This window comes from Neodiprion pinetum, chromosome 1 (genome assembly GCF_021155775.2).
Source record: "Neodiprion pinetum isolate iyNeoPine1 chromosome 1, iyNeoPine1.2, whole genome shotgun sequence".
NCBI lineage: Eukaryota > Metazoa > Arthropoda > Insecta > Hymenoptera > Diprionidae > Neodiprion > Neodiprion pinetum.
In genome coordinates, this window is record NC_060232.1 from 29,335,159 (window position 1) to 29,359,065 (window position 23,907).

The following is a 23,907-nucleotide window of genomic DNA, read 5'->3' on the forward strand; positions in this document are numbered from 1 at the left end:
CAAATGAACATCTAAAAAATAAGAATATTCTCTTGTGACAGCGCAATTTTGACTTGATTACAATTCATTACGATCCTCAATAACGACTATTTCCGTTTGTCAAAGAGGTGTGAAACAATTGACCATTATTATGATTAGATTTTAAAATGAACAGATAATCATTTCACACCATCATATGTAGTTATGTTTTTCTTGTCTTCGAATAGAGTTAATTAATGGTTCAAAGTTTCTCGCGCGGAAAATGTCGGCAACAGTTGAAACTAGGACAAACGGGAAACTTTTAGGACGGAAACGAAGCAACAGGTGGATTCCCAATTGAAATTTCACAATGCCACGCGTACGTAAAGCAAATATTCCTGAATTTTGATAAATGTGCCTTTATTAGTTTTTCACTATCACAGTTGACGCTAAGCCCAATTACACAGTCTTCTATAGGTATGTTAAAGACTAATATTAACAGGAATGATTATCATCTTTTTTCCAAGTTACATTTTACTGCGGGTACAGTTATCAATAAATGTAGTTGCCAGTATTTTTTTGAAGTCGTTTTATTAGCTTTCTTGATGGCTATGTTTATGGAATGAAAGTAGCCACAGATGCAAATGATCGCTGATGAATGACATCGTTTCATTCGTACGGCTCTATTTGTTCGTCAAAATTGATTAGAACATCTTTAGTAGGCGTATAAATGATGTTACAGTAATTTTTTAATTTGTTCATTCATCTTATAATTTTTTCGATTTTTATGAGACTAACTGATTATGATTCACATTTCATTCCACAGCATAGTCTGTGATTATAATAAATTTATTAATTGCAATATGCAAAAACGATAAATATTCATGAACTGTTCGCATCAGAAATTTTCAAACTAAAAAGTTTGACAATTCGCGACACAAATAAATAAACGTGCATGATTATGAAGTAAAACAACAACACTATACACCTATAAGCAAAGATTACAATATTACGTGTGTGTAAGCTATAGAGATGAATATATGTAATAGGTATGAATGTAATGGGTATAATATATTTAGATAAGAGGCTTTCACTGCATAATATATGTATATGTATGGCGTGCATGCATGATAATAAACTGATTAATATAATATAATATACATTTTAAAATGTTGTAATTTTGTAAAATATATATATAATAGTCTTGAATTAAAACAAAGCTTCGTAGGTATGCTGCATGTATGTGTCGCAGTGTGCGGGTTAACAATGAAAGATGTTTTTAAATACAACGCAAAGAAGGTGCAGAGGTGGGGCAGAAGATGACTGTGAGAAACGTCACAATTTACGAAAATATAAAATAATTATTTACAGTAGATCCACTCTGAGTGTCTGGTCAATTTTTTTCAACGTCAAATTCAGATTTCTCTTGCTCGCATTTGAAAATTTAAAAACCGCAATACTGAGTAAGCGTTCTTAGGCAGAATCTACCGCACCGTTTTCGAATCGTCAGTGTCTGCAGAATCAATAGAGCTGTTGGATGCCCACGATTTTATGTAATCAAGTCACGTGCATCACTTGACAGTTGCAGATTACTTTATGCCGTGGTTATGATCGCGTGCCGTTGAAATTGAAGCGATACGGAAGAATGAAAATTGATTACCTTTTCAAACACAGTATAATGTATCTCAAAGATATTGCGTACGTGTATGTATATATGCGTAGGTATTATGTGTAATAGGTATTATATAAATAAACGAAGTCAGAAACCCTTAGGATAACGTAACAAGATACGATATAATGGTATAGAAGATACAACATATAATAGTGTGGTATAATATTCATATATATACGTCTGTGTATGTATGTATAATTATATATAATTCGTTAAATATCATAGCATGGTCAATTCTCTAATCGTTTTAAAAATTTTCGGACAAGGCCGTAAATTGTATACATCAACTATTAAAAGACTACAAGGTCTGTATAACTATCCTATAGATACTAAAAAGTTAGAACAGCTCATATGTGTGTTTACTATTGCTGAAATGACGGCGAAGACGGAAATCGGCCAATGTTGGGTTGGAAAATTTAATCGAAATGTCAAAAGCATGCAAATAATCAATTTCAAGAATACCCTTCAAACCAACCACGACAAGTATCACTCTATTTCAATTTCAATTATGGTATTCCTGTATTATAGTACCAACACTCAATAGAGTTTTATTTTTTATCCTTAGTAACTTGAAACCATTTATTGTTTTACCGCTTATCTCAATTGTATTGTACAATATGTATAGGTATCATGTATTAAAATGTATAATATTAATTTTAAGTAGGCACAGACATCAACCTATCAGATCTGACAATGATTAACATCAAGGACGACAGTATTTATATATCCTATCAATAAACCGGCTGCAAAAATTCATTCAAAAGAAAAACAATGTTTATAATCCAAAACCGTTCGATTTTCGTTTAGTTTTGTTCGCATTTGCGAATAAGTTACTTCAATTCTCACTCTCAAGAAAAAAAAACAGAAAGAAAAGTCTATATATAACCAGATATTGAATTTTCTTGATTAAATCTACTTCTTCCGTATCACGTATGCGTGTTTTTCTCCACATACGTTACGGATATATATACCTACAACGTTTCGGGTCCTCTCCAGCTTGTGTATTTAAAGTAACATCGAAACGCGATTTCAATTTTACAAACCGTGTGTAGTCCATCCCCGCATGTTGGTTAGACAAGTAAATAAATATACGTACACTGTAACGTGCACATACATTCATGTATCTAACTATATTAAAGCTGTTTTCAACCAATGAGGCTGTGAAGTTTATATTTTCTTCGAAAACCTTTCGCACCGTCTTCTGAAGATCTTGAAAATTACGACCAAGATAGCGTTTACAACAACGTATATCTTGTACGTATTAAATATACTCGAAAGTTAGCACGCATTTTTAACAGACTAGCGTTGATTGATTTAATCCAGCGCCTAACCACATGACAAATATAACATAATCTACTATACGAATAATCATAATAATGTACGCTGCGTTCTCCCCATAATAATACATATTAACCCACCGTTCGCTTTCAAGCCGCGCTCAAATCTCTCGTCATAAGTATATTAATTAAATTTTTAACGGATGACAAATCTATATACTTCTACCTGCATATTTTCGCTACACTTTATATTTCCTAGCTTCTTTAAGTTTTATTTACTTCTTTTGTGTTATTTATATCGTACACGTCTTCGTGTTCTGCATGATTTGGGCGAGAGATTTGAACACGACCTAAAAACTAACTCCCCCTCCCCACCCCTCCCTCCCCCCTCCTCCCCTCGATGGCCGGCAAAGACACATCCCAAATACTCCTCTGCGTTATACCTGCAAATCTCCGTTCTTCCATAAATAGCGAGGCCCAAGCGCACGATTCCTTCCCTTTTTAGAAGCTTCCGCACTCGCGAAGAACGCGATTGCCGAGCGGCAGTGGCGGGCGGAAGTTGTTGATCACCTATGGGAGAAGAAAAATAAAAAGAAATTATAATGACAATCACGGTAAGGCTTGTGAGAAAACAATTTCCGTATAGGATATGGGAAAAGTGAATGTCAACATTTGGTGACAACAATTTGTTGAGGATTATGCGATACACAGTTAAAGTATAATAGTTGGAGTAACGATGTGATTGACGAACTTATTTATCATTCGGTTTCAGAATAGAAAATCACGCTCCGTGAATTTATGGATAACAATTAAATCGTTCGTACGATAGTGACGGAGAAAGAATCATTTATTCTTCGACTAATTGTACGTTGTGATTTAACTCGAAACCCGCACCTAATGCAGTTTGTAATCAATTCGCGGTTGATTGAGATTTTCTTCATTTTATAGTCTTGCACATTATTCGCCTTGAACGTTTTTCTTTTACTTCTATGCAACGACCGTTCTTCAACATTACGGTTTTAATAATACTGCTTCGGATTCTTTTTTCCGAGTACATCATGTTGATATTATCTTTTCATAGGCGTTTAATCAAACCAATGTACGAGTTTACATGTTATACAATAATCCGAGCTTATACGACGAGGTGCGTCCTTATAAATAAATAAACGTCCATGATTTCTACACACGTATCGCGCCGGTTCACGATTCAAGTTCAACGGTCGTTTTTAAATCTCTGCACGACCGTGTAAGTGCCTCGTTTTTTCCTCTCGCCTTCTGTCGGATTCTCTTGTTTTTTGTTTGTCTTTTTTTTTTTTTTTAACAAGTACTCCGAGTACAACTCTAATCTTACATAACATATCCAGCAGCGATGCGAGGCTATTAATGTCTTGGAATTTAATGCGATTTCCGAGAATTTGGCACGTTTCGAGTTTTGTCTGCTGCTGTTTTTCCAATAACCGATCCAACGAATTTATCCGAGAAATTCACGTATATTGTCATGTTCATCACTTCCGCCAAAGAGAAACTCGAGCTTAGAAGAATAATAAAAGTAAAAAGAAATCAATCGAGGTAGATTATATAAGGAAGTAACTTACAGCTCCGTGATTCTCGTGACAGGGACATTCTTCGTCGCGCGTGAACTTCCTCAGGTTACGGAAGATGTTCAACTGATGGTGAGAGACCTCGATGTACTTCTTGAACAATATCCAAGTAACACTCTCGTTGCAGGGTGGTGTTGTCAGTGAGCCCAAATACGTCCAATACCCATTGTCGTCGGCTAAAGTCAGAAGTGAAAAGAAAACGCGTCTAAAATACTGTAGACAATTTGTTACTTTTTTTTTTTTTTTTTTTATACAACGTCGGTTGAGAGTTGGCTGACGCAGGTTGTCTGCAATTAATTATTAATTTATGTCGTACCGCCTATTATACATAATTTAGGTCGAATTACCGAAACATTCACAGTCGACACTATACAAAGACTATGCTAAAACCTAACGAGTCCTAATTTGTTAAAATGCGTACGAAGCAGGTTTGATGTTGTTACTGATAGCGACGAAGCGTAATAAAACAGTCATAAGTGTCTAAATACTCGTTTACAGCGCTGATCACCGGAAATGTTACGCAAAAGTTTCCATCGTTTTACTTTACAACTTCAACGAAACATTCGACGGTAATTTGATCCATATATTTGAAAAAAATGGTTTTCTAGAAATGGGTTAATGCTTTTTATTACACTGTGAGACATTTGTGACCAGCGCCTTGCCTCAAATTCGTACAATAGAGACATTATTTACTCACCTTGCAAATTGCACTTGCTCTCGTGCCGAATGATTCGATCTGCCCAACGCATGCAAGGGTTTAAGCATCTCTGGCTACCGGCTCGGCCACTGCGAGCTACTCGAGCACAATACGTCACAGATGCAGGGCACAAAGGTTAGTAAGTATGTAAGTAAGTAAGTAAGTAAGTAAGTGAATACAGGGAGTGATGGTGATACTGTTAAAGATTGAGGGGTGAAAATTGCAGGATGATTTCACGAGTTACGAGTTATGAATTATTATACAACGTTATTATATACGTAGGATTGGAACAGTGACGGACCTTGACCTGGCTATCCGATCTAGCCGCCCGAACGTTGTATAGTTATTATTTTAAATAAAAGGACAGTAACGCGTCTCGGGGCATTCGCGTCGTGCTTTTGGACACGTCCCGAGTCTTCGTGGTGTATATTTTGAATATAATGTAATTGATCACTGCAAGGACAGATAATGACTACTGACCGTATCAATTGGCGCGAGAAAATCAATGTCAAAGAATATTGAAGGATAAGCGAGAGTAATTCCGAAATGAAATCAGGGCAGTATTTCAAAGTCAAGATTTGGATCATTCGACGTTCGATGATTCAAGCACGACGTATTACCGTGGCATGAAACCTTGATTTCAATTTGTTTCAAAAGTTTTTCCTCGAGTTCCGTAAAGATCGGTATGTAACGCTTGTACATGTAAGAAAGGCGAGTTTTATTTAAAGAATGGACGAAAAACAAGATAACTGCCACAACAGGGGACAATCCGAGTAAAAACTGTATCCGCGTACAATTTCTGTCCATTATGTAATCCGCAAAAACTACTTTTCACTTAGGTTTATAGAAAATAAAGTTTGCAAGTATGTAAAGAAACAATTCTATAAATGTAATGTATGGTTACATAATGTCGTCCATTGAAAATTTGAAAAATTACCAATTCGCTTTTACGCAAATTACACATAATTACATTAGCAGGGTTGCCAAATTTTCATGCGTTAAATTACTGCCACTATAATTCGTCAATATTACAGGAACGAATCATGCCTAAGACGACGGGAACTGAATAAGAGAAAATGGGAAGTATTTTTTTTTTTAGTTTCATACTTTTAAATCAATCGCAAGCAGGATATACGATGGTTGAAAATAGAGAGGATTAGGAAGAAAAATTAGGGTGGAGAATAAGTTTGGCGAAATGTACGAGGTACCTAACATTTAAGAAAGGTGGACTTACCGGGTAACAGCTTGCTAGGATCGATGTTTTCCGTGATTTTAACGACTTCGTCGCGGTGAGAGACGTACGGCAGAAGACGAGCGATCTTGTCCATCTCCTCGTGGGTCTTTCCCACCTGAAACCGAGAAAGAAACCCGTGATCGATCGATCTCTACATTCAAAATTGCATATTAATTATATACGAAACGAAAAAATAATTCTGACAGCAAGCCCCGTGCGGTCAGCTTTAAGACACGTAAAAACCGCATGTGGTTATTTTATATTCAACACCTTGTAAGGACATTTATAGCTACCACGAACAGCGATACGTTGAATTTAAGTCTTATCGGATAATTGAGACGTATAAGTATAGAGGTGGAATAATGGAATGCGGCATTTGCAAATTTATCGCTTATCAATTACCCTTTATTCAATTAGCACCGACGGATCGCATACATGTGCAGAACAATGGCGCGGGATGGACGTTCGTGCAGAGAGACGACCTCGGCACATGGGCGAAGGATCGTAAACTTCTGTCTGATTTTATGCCTGAATCGACGAGAGAATGAATTTTGAAATAAAAATGGCAATAAAGCTCGCTAAGAAAATAGAGATAGGTCGATTATCCGCGATTCTGTGTTTACGGAAATGTACGGAGAAATAAGTTTAACAAGTCGGTGATCGGGGACACGGTATTAACGCAACAACGAGGTCGTCACGACAAACATGAGAAACAGTGGCACAGTTTGATCGAATCCTTTGTTGTCCATTCGGCGAAGCGGCAAAAGGCGGCAGAAAATAAAGCCAAGAATCGCATGCATAAAGGATATCGCAAGTAGAAGTCAGAGACCTATAAAATAATCACGTATAAGAAACGGCATAGCTAAATGACATCGATCGAAATGATTGGGAACTAATGGGTTGCTGGCGTGATTCTTTCCTTATTTTGTATTCTACTTCTTCTTTTCATTCTTTGTCTTTGTCATCGGCATTGCTCGTTCTGCGTACATGTGCGGTTTTTATTTTCCTCGTACTTTGTGAGATAAAGTGTATGTATATGAAACAACGTGTAGCTGGAACTCGTCGTTAATGACGACGTCACGGTCGGTATATTTATCCGAGTAACCGCGGTGTACGACCGTGAGTGAAAAACTCGTTTCTCTGATATAACGATCGTGATAAAACACAACCTAACCCAACCTAGCGCTGTACCATGTGCTGCCAGATTAAATTAACGCCTCTCTTAATTCCTGCGCCATAATATTGTTAAACCAATTGTTTGAAAAGAGTATTTTTTACTTTGAATTCGATTTCGCACCATATTTATAACGAACGCGTCATCGACTTAAATTTCAATCATTGACAAAATGAATACAGTTGCCTTTAGGAGTACGATAATTTGTGCGAACCGAATCGAGTAATTGGTAAAATGTTTGAATTGGAGTCTGTGGACATTCGCTGTAACCTGTTGTGAAGATCTTGATTTTATATCTAGTATCGGTTATAGAAGGAGATGTCTAAAAGTCAATGTTACGATTCTGTCCCATGATTCTCGCTCACGCGAAATAAAAATAGATCAACAATAAGAGATCGACATAATTTTCAGTTACACTATTTCTGCATTTCATGCTGACTAGCAATTGAAATAAACTCTCGTTTTTGTGTTACTTATCTTTGCCCCATTTTGCCAGGGATAATTCGGACGAAAATTGTATTACATTTCGATATAATTTTTCCGCACTTTTAACTGGCTAGAAATTCTTGATCAAATTAAGTTTTGAGAATTCAAGTTTGAACGGAGAAAGAGCACGAGGGTTTTGTTTTTTTTTAACTGTTTGACATTAAGGTTGTCAGACCTCGAGTTTCTATTGAAAAATGATGAATATTAGAAACTCAATGTCGTTATTAAGATTATTACTCCGATGTCCATGAATTGACACGCAGAATTCTTCGTAATTAAAATTGCCCACTTGAGTGAGAGAATAATTCATGGAGTGAACGCAACGATAAGAAAAACAAAATACGACAAGCGTGAAAACGGTATGATAAACAGGTGACATAAGTAGTCAATAGTCACCTCAGCAGATTTACGTTGAAGTCTTACAAGGAAGACGAGACCCGTTTCAAAACGTAAAATAATTCATCGGACGAGATATCGCGCTCGTTCAAAAAATTCTATCGTTTAACCGAAGAAAAATTGCATTTCGTATGCAGACATCGAGGGAGAACTACCTACATCGTTGCAGAGAATGGAAAGGAATTTGAAAAAAAAAAAGGTAACGGATCATCGGCAAAGTGTATCGATATTACGTGAGGGCAAATGTACGCATTATGCATCGCGGTTATGCGATAATGTATGTCGTAAGAATATGGCGACTGGATCAGAGGCTGCTGACGATGATAAAGAAGCACTGGCACGGGTTCCGCTTGCAGCAGCTTACGAGTAAATTACGCTTGGTTTATACAACATTGAAATGTCTTTATACACTATGCAGAGACTTATGTAAGAGTTTAGCGAATCCCAACGCTGCCGGCAAACTCGGAAGACCTAAAAGATAGCGAGGAAGGAACGGCGAGCGAATTGCAGGTGGGACCTACCTTATATGTATATGCCCTACCGACGTGAGAGAGCGTAAGCCTTTTTTTCCTCATTGGTCGAGGATTTCAACAAAACTGAGAATAACTCACCTTCAGAAATACGCCCAGCACGGCCAAACCATCCGGCGCCTTTGCAGCTTCGGCGAAGGTGTTGTACTTCGTGGTGTTCCAGTGCACGAGGTGGAGCTGAAAGGTCGAAGAGAGGAAGTACGTTAGACAAATTAATGCCACGATACTGCAGCGACAATTTTTACATCCGTACGATCAAGTATAAAAGTCGTGTGCTCTCAGGCATGCTGCGAATTAACTCACGATCGGGTAGTAATTACTGGTTCTATGTATAATCTAACGATATACGGTCTAGTGTTTGCGCACCATGACGCGATAATTGAATAGAACGTAACAGAAAGATAAACGATTAAGATCGACGGAGTCAATAATTCTCTCCGTTGCGTACAGGCGATTAAGGGTGGATATCTTCGAATATCAAAGTTCATATACGTCAAGCGCGAAAAAGGGCTTCACAGCCGCATTCTATGCGCAATTTTTGACGAAAAGATTCAAACACATTTTCATTTGACGCAGAAATAAAGAAATGGGATGAATTCCATGAATTTGCTATTACGATTTCGTAGATTCCGTGCCGTTTCGTTATTTCTACGTCACGTGTACGACACGTCGAAATCGACCAGGGAACTCGCTTAAATACTTTTTACTGCAACTCAAAGCAACGAGCGATATGCGGTAGCGAATTGAAAACGATTAAATCCCTAATAAAATTGAGCATTGAAGTCGGTATTCAAGATTCAAAAATATCGTAAACTGACAGTCTGTAGCAATCGTTGAGATACAAAGTGTCGATGGTATTACAAAACTGGGTATCACTAGTCCTCGTTCATTTTAAATTAAACGCGCATGATTCTCGCAAACATGCGCAATAACAAAAGAAGAGAAAGAAAAGTTAAAAAAAAAAAAAAAAGAAAAAAAAACAGTTCCCTACTCGGCAATCATCAATTGACGCAGTAATAGCCCTGCATAGATCTTAATTGTTTAAACTGTTTTTAATTGTTGCACGGCTTAATCTTAGGTTTCTCGGACTCCGAGCTTCAGCGTTCGAATTATGTATTTGAAATGAAGTCGAAGTAAAGTAAATTGACGAAGTGAATATCTATAAAGTTTTTTCCCTCATTTACGATACGCGTTACAAGTATGATATCTTAAAATTTGGCACATAGTCTCGGCTCTAATCGCTATTGAAAATGTTACCATTTTCTCATGCGTGTCAGAGCGATGCCTAACTTCGAGGCGCTAACGACGAAGTTAGGAAACCAAGCGGCAATAGTGATGAGTTAAATATAATTCAAGCCCTATCCAAATTTTCGTACAAGAACTTGAAGATTACTTACCAGTGTCTGAGTTTTCTAAGCTACAGCACAACGTGCATGGGTGACATTATTTTACACAAGCTATAGAATATAATTCCATCGCGTCCTATCTGCTGGACCTTCCGGTGTGAGAATAATAATAAATGTAACTGGAAATTCATTATACAATGCACTTATTCGTGTAACGTAAGTGAACTTTATATTTCTGTCAGTATTACATTTCGATGCTTTATTATTTTCTACACTCGTAAATATTGCTCGCATCAGGTTCATTATGTAACTGTGAACCTTTTCGCAAACACATAAAAAAGTTTTAATCTCCACATTTTCCGGATATATCTTTTGCAGTAACATTAATCCTTGGCCGTTACTTAATGGGTAGAAAAATTGCAGTTCTCTGAAGTAGGTATCTCTTTCTTTTTTTTTTTTTGTACATATGTTTTCGACCGATTCATTCTCGGATGATGTAAGAAAACAGGGCAAATTCTTTCTTGCGCTTGTGCCAAATTTGCTTAATTTTTATTTTGTTCTTTACAACTTTTGGCATTCTATCAACAACGCACGTGGCTTTATAAAAATAGTGATATGTCCGTTTAAAGGGGGAGAAAACCAACGAAAATATTATTACAAATAGACAAAAATTCTTTGTGGCATAAAAGAAATTAATTGAAGTTCTCAGGCTCGTTTAACCTTTTTAAGACTCGTTTTTGGTCGTCTACAAGGCAATTTACGATCATACGAGCACTTGTCACGTTAACGCGAAAGGGGCGAGGGGGGGGGGGGGGGGGGGGGGGACTTCTATCATCATCATCATCACTATAAACAACGTGCCGCATGATTCACGCCTGTCACACGACAAAGTCACTATATACATGTATGCATATAAGTATAACATAATAAACTCCAGACTGCGAACAAACCGTTTTCGTTGCAGCCAGTTGCAGCCTCCAGGCATGGTTAAACTAGAACGAGCCCCGCGTGATTGTCTTACAGTGCGTGCAACACTCGGCGAGAATGCCTTATAGAAATTTCGGTCTAATCCGTTCACTTTAAAACAAAGATATTGACTGAAAATGTCTTTATTTGAGTGAAGAAACACTTTTTGGACGATTTTGACATGTTCTGGACATGTTTCAGAAATTGAGTTTTCTTTTTCTTAAAAATTTACGATTATCTCGCAATGTGAGAATAATTCTAAAAAATAAATAGCGGCAATCGATTTGTCGGAAAATTTAATCTCTATTTCTTTTAAATCTTAAAAAACGAAAATCAAAAATTGTACACTATAGTTTACGAAGAAACGAATGTGTTAATTCAATTATCGAAGTTATCGACAGCACCATGAGTCAAGTATCGTTACGTTCATGAACTTTCTTATTCCTCCACGTCGCAGAGAAAGCTCGACTTTTTATTTTCCTCTGGTGAAAATTCGACGATCGTACAATTTCCAAATGTCGTAGCTTATTCCTTGTGATAATAAGAAGAAAAAGAAGAAAAGGAATCAATTACCTCGCCAGCAAAAGCTTGCCCGTCGACGGTGTGCTCGGATCCTCTGGAATCGGAGCATCCCCAGTGGCAATGGTACTGCTCGAGCTTGTAGACGTCGTCCATAAGCGGTCCTCCGGTCAAGACTGTAATCGAGAACGAAGAAATTTGTTTTGGTAAAAAAAAAAAAAAAAAAACGAGCCTGCAATTAAAAGCATGAAGATTCAAATGACACTTTACTGATAAATCGGCCTTTCGGTGCTGCGGGATGCACTTAACGTTAACACTGGGATATATGATTTGGCACAAGATTACATATCGTATAAGTATCGAACTTGACACCGTGGGGACGAAAACTTTTGTACTTTTACAATGAACTCGAAAGTGCTTGGATTCGACACCGAGCAATACACCAAAATTACCCCACAGGATATACTCTATTGAATGTCATACGAGCCGGGAAACGTTACATCGCACGCGTTACGTCATTATACCATCGCGTACGCAAGTCGCTGCCCTATATATACGTACATTCGAGATGAGGTACAGCGAGGGCAAAAACGCTGGAAATAAGGATGCTAAATTCAAAAGTGATATCGGACTGAATGCTTGGCTCTTTAGGAGCATGGCACAGTTCGAGTCCTCGAAAGATTTGGACTTGTTGGTATTGTACGAATTTTCGAGGTCGAAAGAGGCGGCTTCGCGCGATTCGTTTCTCAACAGTATTTACGCAGCGTTACTCCATACTGAGTAAACAGTATCAAAACCTCAGTTAATGCAGATTAAAAAATAATTACAAGTGTGGCGCAGGTACAGCGATATCGTTTACGATTGTACAGTCAACAGGCATCGTGCCTGCCGCCACCGTAGAGCTAATTATTAGTAACATTATGCGGTCACTTTTCATTACACGTAGTTTATCGGCACTCGGCGAAACAATGATTCGAAAATTCATTGAGATTCATAACACGTTTCAATGTCATACCGGTAGACTGCATGTGGGCAGTAAATGTATACAATATATAGCACAGCACGCGTATGCGCATTTAGCGTAGACTGTGAGTCAGGACTGGCGCAAGGTCTTCCACGGTTCAAATCCGAGGCAGAACTCTAATACGATTCAAAATGGTCAAGGTACGCCGGAGATTCGCCGCAAAGAATACATTACCAAGTATTTTCGACTCACTTGTATCATCTGATATTCACTGCGGCGAAAAAAATTAACGTTCCACAATTTTCACTGTCACGATGAAAAAGCTTCGAAATTCTGCAAAGTCGAGTTATCAAAGTCAAAATATCGTACAAGTCATCATCGGTCGTTACGTCGGTTCAAAATTATCGTGAAAAAGTCAGTTATGATTCCGAATCGGAGCACGAGGACTCTGGACGAGATAATATTGGCGACTGAATAACCTTTTTGCTTGCTTCTTACGCCTCTCCGCGATCGTGAAAATGACGATAATTCTGTAAAGCGTCAGGTTGAATGGACGAGAACTCGTACGCGACTTGTTCTCTGGAACCACACCGAGCCTCCTCGATATTCGGAATCGTTTGTGACTTGCCCCAGGGACTGACCGGTCCTTTAAGAGAGGCTAAAGATATGACCGAGAGGACCGAAAAGTGCACACTGGGAAAAACTTGCACCGACTTCGTTATGCTCGGAGTTCCCGCATGTAGATTCAAAGTTCAGGTATGAAACAACGGGATCTCGATCTGGACGGAAATTATTTGGAAATAGGTAATATGGAAAGACGCTTAAAAAACAAGACGAGAACTATGTTTGATAGCAACGAAAGGTTTTTAAATTATTCAGAATCTTGTTGTCAGAGAGATTGTTTAAATACGACGATAAGTACACGGCAAACAAAGGCTCAAGAATCTCTACCAACCAGCGAATAAACAACCATGTTAAAATCACTATGCACAGCCGCACGTTTCTGTAATTCATTTTCATTCGGTGGTTTAACCACCCTTTCCATCACCCATTTTTCAACGCAATATTTCGGCCTGAATTTTGTTAAACACGGGGGTTTTTGGTGTCGCTGACGACGAATCTGAAGTCTGAATTCGATGATATCCAAATCCAAGATGGCGTATTCAATACGACGGATGTGATATCGGAACTAATTCTCAAGAAAATACTCGTGGTGTTTCGGGGTTATACGAACCAACAAAGATAATTTAAAGTTGTAAATAAACTCCGACAAGCCTTACAGAACATGGAAATTTTTGAAGTGTAACGCTGCTCATCACTGTGACTGGAAAAGTAAATCGCCGTAGACCATTTCTAAGCTAAATCGCGTCGACGTTCGATGCCAATGAAAATGAAGAAACATCCGTAAAGCGATGTCAAAGAACTACACACTCGTGTTACAAATGAAGAAATTTTCAGCAACAATTCCCACGTTTTTTCTTCACCGCTAATCGCGTTGCGTGCAGCGCGTAGCGCAAAGAGGGAGGAGGGGGGCAAACGGTGCCGACCTTTCAATCGGTCGGCCAAGTTGGGTCAAGTTAGCAGCCTTTCGCAAAGGCGAGAAGACTTACGCGTGCCATCGCCGTCGGTGTCGATGCGCCAGCAGTATCCCGGGTTGACCAGCTTCTTGGATGCCGTCGCCGGGTAGCGCCAACTCAACGGTTTGCTACTTAGAGCCTCGTGGTCGGATTTTGCACGGAATGTCTCGATGTTCACCGGGCTCTGCCTGGAACCCGCCGCCATTGGGTATCTCTCCACCCACGTACTGGGCCCTGAAAGGATTAAAAAACGTTGGATTCAGATCTCGAGTATCGACGGCGTGTTTTTGCGAACGAGGAAAAATAAGTGACGTAGGCGCGATTTGACTCCTTAAGCCTTTCGCCACATTGTAGGTATATTTACATCCGCTGTATAATATCCTCGTTTTATCTCACTGTCAACCTGAAAGTTGTCACATGATGTGCCCGCTGCTTCCTCTATTATCTTATCATTATTTACTGCTCTCCGATTCTAATTACACGCTTCTGTAAATCCCTCAGACATACGCCAGGTTCGCGAACCACGCCCGAAAATTCAAATTTACGGTGTAAATTTGCGACAACGTTACAATACATACACACATGCCGATTGTTACCGCGTATACGTGTTTCGGTTCAGAATTTCTATGCCAGATCCTTGCAGACGGCTGGATTAAAACACCTCTACACTACATTTGTCTTTGGTTATTTCATTCACGCGATTCTAACCGTTATCAACTTGACAGTTTTTATTGCCGCGAGATTCAACGAACATAAACCTCTCGCAAACATGACGTTTTTCACGTGACTACTTATAGACGACGTACACCTGCAAGATTTACTTCCTTACATATACGTATTCGATGCATCGGTACACGTTGATTTTCGTTTCCATTTTCACAAGCGTTGGCACCTTGAATTCCTTTTTTCGTTACAGGGACATGATGAAATTGTACAGATTATCGCTGATTTGATTGTACCTCAGACATCTCTAACGGTTTGTGCGAAGGACCTTCCAGTTCGAGGTTGCAAAAACCTCGAATTGTACCCACCTTCGGTTTATTTTCGTGTTAAAATTTCGGCTAAACAATGGCCGAGCAGTTCTCGCTTGAATATCCATACAGTGATCCGCGAACCCTGGGTGTGTTTCTAAGCGAACGAAACGTCCTTAGATCCGACGTGGATTAGCTTTATGTGTATAAATTGACTAAATAGACTCGGCAAGATGGAAAGCGGAAATAATTCGCATCGGTAAAAATCGGTCAGGGTTATACGTCGAGTATAATCAAATGTCTGCTGTGTAATAAATCACTTGAACAAAAGAATTCAATGAATGGGACTTCCTCCGATTTAGCAACTATTTATTTTCAAACGAGCAACGACGAAAATATGCATAAATAAATGCACCCTCTGTACGTTCACTAATTTTTTCAATGCATCGAAAGTCATACCAGCTGTATGAAATTGATCAATTTAACAATTTACAACACATTAGTGCATCAACTTTTATTATCCGCAGGTATTTTATGATCAATGAAAATATTACACCATCGCACGTGTTCTTTGAATTCTCCAAATATCTGCAGTGATACGAGAGCATTTGTGCTGTTCACATAATTAGGTAATTCGCAACTAGAGAACAGCTAATATTTAGTTAACTTTTTGTGTCTCTCTGTCGAACTCAACCTTCACAGGAGAAAGTTTACTTTACGGTCGACCGAGAGTATCCGTGTAAACTGTACATTGTGTATAATACACCTGTGAAAAAAAAAAACGTGTTTTACATCTGTGTAAAAATAAGGTAATCGAATATCTGACGGTGCGGCATGTTTCAGTTTCAGTCAGTGCTTAGTGTGGTTCTATTTTTTATTTTTTATTTTTTTTTTTGCATACCGACGCTGATGGCTAAAACCGGATCTCAGGGCTGACAAACGCAGTCCTTGTGCTTAGTCAAGGAGGACACCCGCATTGTGACTGATAGTGCGAAAAATTAACGATAATATTTTAATTTCGTATTCAAAAGTGTCTACAACGGTCAAGTCGTATTTAAAAATTGAACGTGTTCGATTTGCATTTTCTATGCTCGTCCGCAAGGAGAGTAAATCTGCACAACCGTGCAATGGCATTGAAAAAGGAGCGTGATAAAATGGTGCTCGCAGACCTTCGGTAGGTTATAAACGAGAATAAACAGGCTAGATTGAACCCTCTCTGAAACTCAACTTCCGGTGTCTGATTAAAGGATTTGCTACCGCGAATTAATCTGCAAAGCTTGTCGATATGTGACCTCGTATTATACATGGACGCGGGGAATGAAGCATGTATATATTTTTTATTTGTACGTTACGGTATATAGATACGGTCCGCGTCGATCAATTATATTATGAATGTAGATTGAAGAAGATACGGTATCCCTTCGATCAAAAAGCGATTATCAGATCACGACGCAAATACTTTAATCGTCATTGGGTATATTCCAATAATACTATGAGACGTGTAATTTGCTTATCCATATTTCTAGTGGCAATTACCAGATACATCATAATATCTTTATACATATATACATACGTATACATGTGTGTGTGCGTATGTATGGATATTATATGCTGAAAAATTAATTTATATCGGCTCGATCCGACTGACTCGTGTTTTATGGCATGGCGTTGATCCTCGAACGATGTCGATTGTGCCTTCGTCATCTTTATCATCCGAGACAGGGACGACGACGATTGTAGATTAGCCGATGACAACCGACGTTCCCCGTGATATACGAGAGCTGGAAGAGTTGTCGTTTACTCGCGATTAACGTTAGATCGCATACCAATTCTAGCGTACCTGTACATGTGCGTTACAGTGTTTCGGAAAAAATAATTTGTCATTCTCCACCGTGGCATCCCCTAAAAAGTTTGTTCAGGTTAAGAGAAAGATTTTGTGAAAGGATGAGAGTTTTGCGTTATGTGAATGAGATTGCGCTCATTTGACCTTTCACTTTTACTGTGATATTTTTTTTTTTTTTTTTTGAATCTGGAAAGAAACAAGTATGTATCTTTCGGGAAGAACCAAGTTTGACCGTCATCTTATGTGGATGGTACGTGTTTTTAGAAAATTACGTTGCACACGTACAGCTATGTCACTTATACCTAAAATTTATTCGATTTCAAAACTCAAATCTGTCGAAGGAAGTAGAAATTTTCTTAAAAATCTCTCACAATCGTTATATCTCTACTTTATTTAAAATAATAATTCAAGTATTTTCTTGATAAGAGTTATATAATTTACAAACATAATTTTCTCAATCCCATTCGTAGGTATAACATGAACTTGTACACGGATTTCTTATATAACTTTCACGCTATAAAAAGCTAGATGTGGCATTTCTGGCACAAGCTTACTATACCTATAATATTATTAGTCTTGTCTGAAGGACGCTGTTGAAATTTCTGCATACGGAGAAAGGATTCCTTGAATTAACCATATGCATTTAGTGAAAGATCGAGAAAAAAAAGAAGATAAGCAAATTATTCGCCTGAGTTATAATTTTTCGATTTAATTAAATTATAAAACGCGGTCCATTACTTGGAAGCGCTAATTATTCAACTGACGTGTTCCTTTTTGTTTATAAATAGTTTTTGTTTTAATTTTTTCATCGAATACAGAAATATCACTCATATTACAGTAAATTACAATGACAATAGGACGCAGTCAAGTGAGATACCAATTTAAAAAACCTAATTTCTATAGTGGAACAAACAAGTGTGTTTTCAGTATGAATTGAGCATCTGATTGTTGTCTGTAAATCGAATGTGAATAACTATTTGTATGAATACGTCCTTAAACTATTATAAGTATAATATTTACGCATATGTATATACGATCAATTCTTTCATTGAGACGCGTCAATTCAAGTTACACATATAATGCATGTCTCAATTGTCGTTAAAACACGATATGTATAGTATAACATCGCTGCAGGTACTTGCGGTGCTTAAATAAAAGATAGAACAGAATCTTGAGTATTATATTAATTGAAGAGACAAGAACTTTGCCTGTTACTATTGAAGCGAGAAGAAAGACGTCACCAGACCCACACCCTGCAAAAGAAGCACCTTGATCTGTTTCCGCTTGAAAGTTCGTCTGGAATGACAATGGAATGACTTCTGTTTCATAGAAACGTACCTTGGAATTGTTTCAAACACTTTAATTAACATATTTCTTTAGCGTGGGTGTATTCACAGCGCAGCGGCTGTTGCAATTAGATATTATTTTCCTTTTAAACTAGGAGAATTTGGGGACAAACCGATGGCAGCCGAGGGATTCTTTTCAAAGTTTCGTCAACTTTTGGTGGCCTTCAACTGGCACGCGTGTCGTGAAATCGAAGATAAATGCCGAGATTTACGATCGTCGAAGTGAGCGGATTCCTGCCATGCAGCACGGCGGTTATTGTTGAATCTATTCAAAGATAAAAACAGCACGACGACATGTGATAGATACGAATTATGGCATCAGGAGGTAGGTACGTATTGTATTTACTATATTTTATACAACGCGTCTCTCAAGTTGATGGCTAATAGTTTTTGCAATATTTACGATTCGTTTTACGAAGACGCACGCGGAATCGTAAAAATTTTTTTTATCTCCCGTTTTCACAAAGTGGCGTGAAGAAAATCGTCACGTGACAGAGGAAACGTCAAGCTTTGCACAAAATGATTATTACGTGCACAAAATATTGCAATAAAATTATATCTCGTGACGGTGTACGGTATATTACACATACATTGCAATACGTGTTAGCAATTGTATGTGGATAAAATGGCGATCAATTTCAATAAACGTGCTAACGCGTCAAGCTATCAAAATCATAAAGCTCCGAAGATCGGAATCCGGTGGCTATCGATCGTCAAGATGTGCGTATATAATGCCGGATATATGTACATCTTATCGCGAATTCTTATCGGTTAATGAGTTTGGCCCGTCAATTTACAATTAGTTAATCCACGGCAGGCTTGAACCGTTCGTCGTGCAAGTGTATCGATCATCCGTTCGGAAGTTTATTTGCAAACGATAAATGTGTATCGTCCCACGTCGATTAGGCGCCTATCGTGCGTAATAAATACAGCCTTCGAAATATGAGGACGATTAGACTTTCCGGTAATATCGACAAATCCACACGTCAATATTGAGCAGTCTCTGTGGCGTAATTTGAAATAAATCACGTTGATTGAAAAACTTGACTGTGAAAATGCGTGACACAAGAGTATCTGAATAAGCTCTGAACGAGACAAATTTATTACTCGCTCTAACAGCGCGATCGATCAGTGATCAATAAAAGCTTTGTGCGAAATACTTCGTCAAAGTTCGATAAATCAATCTTCTGGCAAGGCGAAAATTAATTCCCATGAGTGTAAAGTAGGCATATAATATCGCAACAGTGACAACCCAATTATTGCGAGATATTGGACAAGGTAAACGATTATTGGTGGGCTTGGTCGCTTGGAATTATCGCGTGACGCAAAGAAACTCGAGGGACACTTTCGGTTACACCTGTGTGTAATTGGAACGGGCTTGGCACCAACGGAAAGTCAGCGAATTTATCGTGCCGACGAATTATGGGTAGACATTAAACGACTTACAGTTTCATACAAGGTACAAATGAGGGTTCGATGGGTTTAAAAACTTTAGGTAATCGAAAATTTGAACCACAGCGAAACTGCAGAGGGGGATGAATATCCGAGACTACGCTTCAAAATTCGAGATCCAATTGTTTTATAACACTAGCTGCAGCATATTATGCGCGTCGGGTGTTGCGGGGCTTCGCAGTCTTTCCCCCTTTCTCCCAAAAAATGTCCCCTCTATCTAATCCCTAAGCTTTTAATCTGTTTAGCAAAAGGTGAGACGATGCTCAAGGTTCGGACGGATATATTTCGATTTATTTATTCACGTCAAATAATGCAAGACTAATGTTCTTTGTTCTACGGCACAAGTTCGGTTTTTTTTTTTTTTTTAATTTTATTTTAAAATAAAAAGTACAATATATTTTTCTTTTTTTTTTTATCAAACTTTGGAGTTACAAATACGTGATTTTACGTTCGTTTTAAAAAGTGTAATTCAGCATATTTTTCTCGTTTACTTCTCTCTTCATTGTAGGTATGCTTAATTAATATCTTCGCATGTTAACGTCCCATATCGCAACGATTTTCTTTCAACAATATTATTACAATTCTACAAATATTTAATTTCTTTCAACTTGCGTATACAAATGACTGTACAAACAAATGTGCAAGCGACGAAGTATTCCTTGGATATAACGAACGGTAAAAGAAAATCTACATTGTAATTGATTTTTCAAACGTTTTGCGTAGTGTTGATGTAACACAGGTATCCTCGAATTGTTTATATATCTATCCCAAACCCCGACGTCTACATAAAAAATATTACCAATTAAAAATTGAAAAAAAAACTTAAAAAAAAAAAAAAAAAACCAAACAAATGAGGAAAAAAATATTTTCGCTCCCGTCATTCATCCGATAATTGCACCTAACATAGGATACCAAGTTAGAACATCGCATTTGCAAAGTGGTCGCGTGATCCGTACATGTATAAAAGCACATACGATTCAAGATAAACCTTTCATATACACATATGTATGCATTATACACATTCCGGTCTGTAGTACATAATTATAGGTAAGAATAGAGCCGTGAATACATTGCAGCGTTGAATTGTTTCCTCCAAGTGGGAAAATTGGTAAGTTTTTGACAACCGTGAACGGGCGAATAACCAATAGCCGTCAGTTTGAACCGTGAATTGAGAAATAAAATACTTGAAAACTGGTTATCTCGAGTACTTTTTTTTAACACATTATTCCGGTTCGTTTCGTCAACTCGTCTCGACCTCAATGCAACGATTGTCATAGAACGCAACTGCGTTCCTCACATTTTATGCGAGAATTGCTGAGATTACGAGTGTAAAGACTCCAGGAAACCACGAGGTTGAAATTTGTAACGTTATCGCAACGAAACATTGTGGAAACATTGTTGTTTTCGTAATTTTACAATGATTTTGAAGGAATTAAAATTTCTAAATGAATGCGTTTCGTTTTATTACGGTTTACTAAATTCCAGACAATTCCAAAATCGTGAAACAGCGGTTTTTCCTCAGCATGAATCGTTACGACAAAGTTACTACCTCCGATATGATAAGAAACTAGTTAACTCTGTATACAGTCGTTTCAGATGATTAGCCCCCTATCACCGGATATGTTATACATGCCCCCGGATGATTTTGCTGCATTTCATTGGAGTGCATACAGAGTTATTATTAGTCGATGAACTGCAGCGGCACGCAATTGCACACCGGTTTGGTAACTGCGCAAATATCGACACGGAGATAGGAATTTTATTTCAATAATAAACAGGCGATTTATTGGCGGATTTAATTCCTGACGTTAAGCATTGACCGTTAAACGATGTCAAGTAAATTTATCAGCTTTGCAATCAAACGATTCGATCCTAGTATTCTTATCTTGTATTGTAAATTACGCCAGTCAATTCGCTGAATTTTAGACATTCTAATTGCCGGCAAGGTCCTTATCATTTCGGTCAACTGCACAGAATCTCGTTAATACAGAGAAAGTATTCACTTCGCTTCACGTATTCCTTATGTCAACACAGTTCGTCAAACTTTAAGTTGCAAGTTCACCTCTGAGATTTTACGCTGACTGACAAACTTATTCTAAATAATCTCTATAAATTCGGGCGCAAATGATAATCATTTCTCAATCATTTCAGCACGGTACGCTTAATCGTTCATTAATTATTGATTTTGAAACATTTAGACAAGCTCTGATGCCTCGCAAGGTGAACGATGAGCAAAAAAAAATATACGTCATGACTGATCTTTACGTTATACGTGCATAAATATAGATTATAGAGAGAACAAATTTTTCATAACAACATAATTCGTGGGGCAGGCAAATATTTATAAGAAAAAGGAATCTATTCGTTGCATATTTTCAAATCATTTAAGTAAATAGATACAATTTTTCATTTTTTTTTATTTTTTTTTTTTTCTTGTCTAACCGGTCGTTAGAATACCAATTAGCTTCCTGTATACGGATATGAAGCATTTGGCGCTGTATTAATTTGGATAACAATCGGTGGATCTTTTCGCCCACACAGATATACAGCACCGAAGGAATTCAACTTCCTGCATGACTGTTACAAGGTGCTTTTTTCACCTTGAAAGCGTTATTTAATAGCCCGCCTTCGTTATATGGCCATTGAATTTTCAAAGGACCAATAACGAAGAAGCGTGACGGCGTGTAAAATTTCAAAATAAAAGTCGCAAGCCGTCGTGAAGTAACGTTGCAATATCCGTAATCGATTGCATTGGGTAAAATATACACAGCTTTATGCATGAATTTTCATCAATTTTTTCCTCCTCCGTATGTCACATAACACCAGTACATAAGATGATCGAGGCATCGTCCGTCCGCGCATCGGCTTCGTAACGAACGTTCTTTCCGACAAACCGAAAGTGCACGCGCAACTTTCTACACACGTAGGTATATAATAATAAATTTCTCCTCGATAGCGAGTTTTGCTTTTTTATAAGATTTTAGCTCTCGCACACAGCCTGAGTTGAATATTTGTCGTGACGGTAGCGAATCGATAATTAACCGAAACTAGACTGAATTCAGCTGAAATGGCTCGATTGTATTTTCATGAAGGAAGCGAAAAAGTGTTACCAAAGCCAACGCTCAAACGGTATCCAAATTAATCAAGGCAACTGCATATATTTTGACCAGTGTAAATAATTCATAAAAACCATCCGCGCGTCGCGTGCGTATAATTTAATTTCTGTTAATTTATTTTCTGTACACTTACCTACACATTCAATATTCATGCGGAGGCTTTAAAAAATTGTACGATGCGCATGCGTAAATCGTCTGATCTTCCATGCTTGGCGTCAACTCTCGGCGACTGACCGGTCGGTCCTGCGACACGTCATTTCCGACGATTATTGCACACCACACCCTGAGAGTCGACGCTTGATTGGAAGGGAAACTAAAGAAAAAAGATGCAATTGCAAACTAAAAGTCCCAAAACACCTGGACGTTTTATTTGCGGGCTAACTCAATTTCTTTCCTGAAATTTACATTAAACTCAAAGATCACGATCCATAGCACAACGATATATCAAACGGAAATCTTATTCTCCTAAATTAAAAGTTCATATTGAATTATAATTACTTTATGAGATTGAAATAATAATGAAAAAGTCGTCGGATAAACTTATCAAACATCAACTGGAACTTTGTGACGTAAATTGATGTTACGATTGATGTAACTAATAATAAAAAACTCTGTTATCGATACTTCATAATTTTAAAAAAATTTATAAAAGTGAAAAATCAACTGAGCGCGATCTTCCACATAACGTGGAACGCTAATCTTTTGACGGAATCTTTCTTTTGACCCAAACAAACGTTTAGGGACTGCCACGATGGAAAATAGCAAATAATTTTTTTCTGAAA

General features: G+C 37.8%; 1 protein-coding gene across 2 annotated transcripts in view; it reads right to left on the bottom strand.

The window, feature by feature from the left end:
• Positions 1-361: 361 nt before the first annotated feature.
• CAH1 (carbonic anhydrase 1) overlaps positions 362-23,907 on the bottom strand; it is a 31,489-nt gene continuing 7,943 nt past the window's right edge. The window contains exons 2-8 of one of the 2 annotated variants that reach the window (XM_046615800.1): positions 14,431-14,631; positions 11,911-12,032; positions 9,107-9,202; positions 6,440-6,554; positions 5,206-5,301; positions 4,503-4,684; positions 362-3,477 (exon numbers count right to left, since the gene is read on the bottom strand). In XM_046615800.1, coding sequence (XP_046471756.1) covers positions 3,409-3,477; positions 4,503-4,684; positions 5,206-5,301; positions 6,440-6,554; positions 9,107-9,202; positions 11,911-12,032; positions 14,431-14,631 — 881 coding nt within the window. In that variant the 3' untranslated portion in view covers positions 362-3,408. The remainder of the gene's footprint in view (positions 3,478-4,502; positions 4,685-5,205; positions 5,302-6,439; positions 6,555-9,106; positions 9,203-11,910; positions 12,033-14,430; positions 14,632-23,907) is intronic. The other variant, XM_046615808.1, reaches the window with a different exon arrangement.